The sequence below is a fragment of the Myotis brandtii genome, unplaced genomic scaffold, assembly GCF_000412655.1.
Source record: "Myotis brandtii unplaced genomic scaffold, ASM41265v1 scaffold488, whole genome shotgun sequence".
Lineage (NCBI taxonomy): Eukaryota > Metazoa > Chordata > Mammalia > Chiroptera > Vespertilionidae > Myotis > Myotis brandtii.
The window spans coordinates 87,093-88,340 of record NW_005368638.1 but is presented as its reverse complement, the minus strand read 5'-3'; the positions used below and the strand labels follow the sequence as shown (position 1 = coordinate 88,340).

At 57.8% G+C, this 1,248-nt stretch overlaps 1 protein-coding gene across 1 annotated transcript in view; it reads left to right on the top strand.

Moving 5' to 3' along the window:
• Positions 1-893: 893 nt before the first annotated feature.
• The window catches only part of C1QL2 (complement component 1, q subcomponent-like 2), a 3,895-nt gene continuing 3,540 nt past the window's right edge, over positions 894-1,248 (top strand). Inside the window, exon 1 of the mRNA XM_014547885.1 lies at positions 894-980. Within this exon, the coding sequence (XP_014403371.1) occupies positions 894-980 (87 nt within the window). The remainder of the gene's footprint in view (positions 981-1,248) is intronic.

The window sequence follows — 1,248 nt, the reverse complement described above, 5'->3', positions numbered from 1 at the left end:
CAGGCCCGGCCAAGTGCATGCTGCACATCGGGAGGGCTGGAGCAGGAGACCTGCCCGAGTCACAGAGCTGCTCGGGGCAAGAGCAGGAGCAGGAGCAGAAGGCAGAGCTTTTATTTCAGAGCCTGAGGTCTTCCCCGTCGGTACCCAGGAGCACTCACTTCCTCCCTTTATCCTCCCGGCTGCACTGGAGATGGAGAATTCTTCTCCAAATCTGGTGTCATAGCTTATTTGAGATTTAGCTCAGAATGACTTTGGAGTGTTTTTCAAAGTTTTTATTTTATTGATGTGTGTGTGTGTGTGTGTGTGAGAGAGAGAGAGAGAGAGAGAGAGAGAGAGAGAGAGAGGTCGAATTGTTGCCCCACGCATTTATGTGCCCTGACCCGGGATGGAAACAAATCCGAAACATTGGCCTACCTGGAGGACGCTCTAACCAACCAAGCTACTGGCCGGTGGCTGTAGGATTTTGTAAACTAACCAAGCCCACTCAGTAGGAGGGAGCGTGGGTGTCCAGGCACCTGTCTGAAGGTCTGACTGGTCCTGGCCAGCGGCTAGTGGGAGCAGAGTACACCGAGGTGACGCCAAGTGCTGGGTGTCCATTGCATCTCTAAATGGACTTTATATAGAGGACAAGGCCCGGCATTTTCTGGCTGGGAGAGAGGGGCTGAGGCTAATAGATGCCTGTATTTGGCCTGTGGACTAAAAAGAATAATTCAAAGAGTTGGGGGTGGCCTTCTGGAGCCTCTGTAACAGTTTGGAGCCCTCAGCTAGGCGTGAAGGGCCTTTCTGAAGAAGTAGTAGCTCAGAGGGTTTTTCAGGAAGTCCTGGCGGCAGGGCCTCCTGGACGAAGACTGGCCTGGGTGGGCTGAGGTTTGGTCCTGCTTGCAGGCAGGGCGATGGATTCGGTGATTCTCGAAGGACCTCGCTGGCATCAGGATTCTGGGCTCCTTCGTGGCCATGTGGAGGTGCCTGTGCGCTCCGGAGTGCGCCCTTGAGTGTTCGTGAGTGGCTGGTGGGAGGCGCGCGAGAGTGGCCTCGGATGGGTGTGTCCGAAGCGCCGGCTCCCGGATGCGCCCGCTGCGCCCACTTGTGGCTCCCAGGCGCCTCTGGGAAGAACGGAGCCTCCGCCGCCTCTGCCAGGGACGCAGCCCGAAAGGGAAAGGAGAAGGACAGCAGGCTGATGCCATGAGGGCGCCGTCTCCCGAGTGATGGCAGCGCGCGCTGCTTCGCCGCCGCCACCGCTCAGCCCCG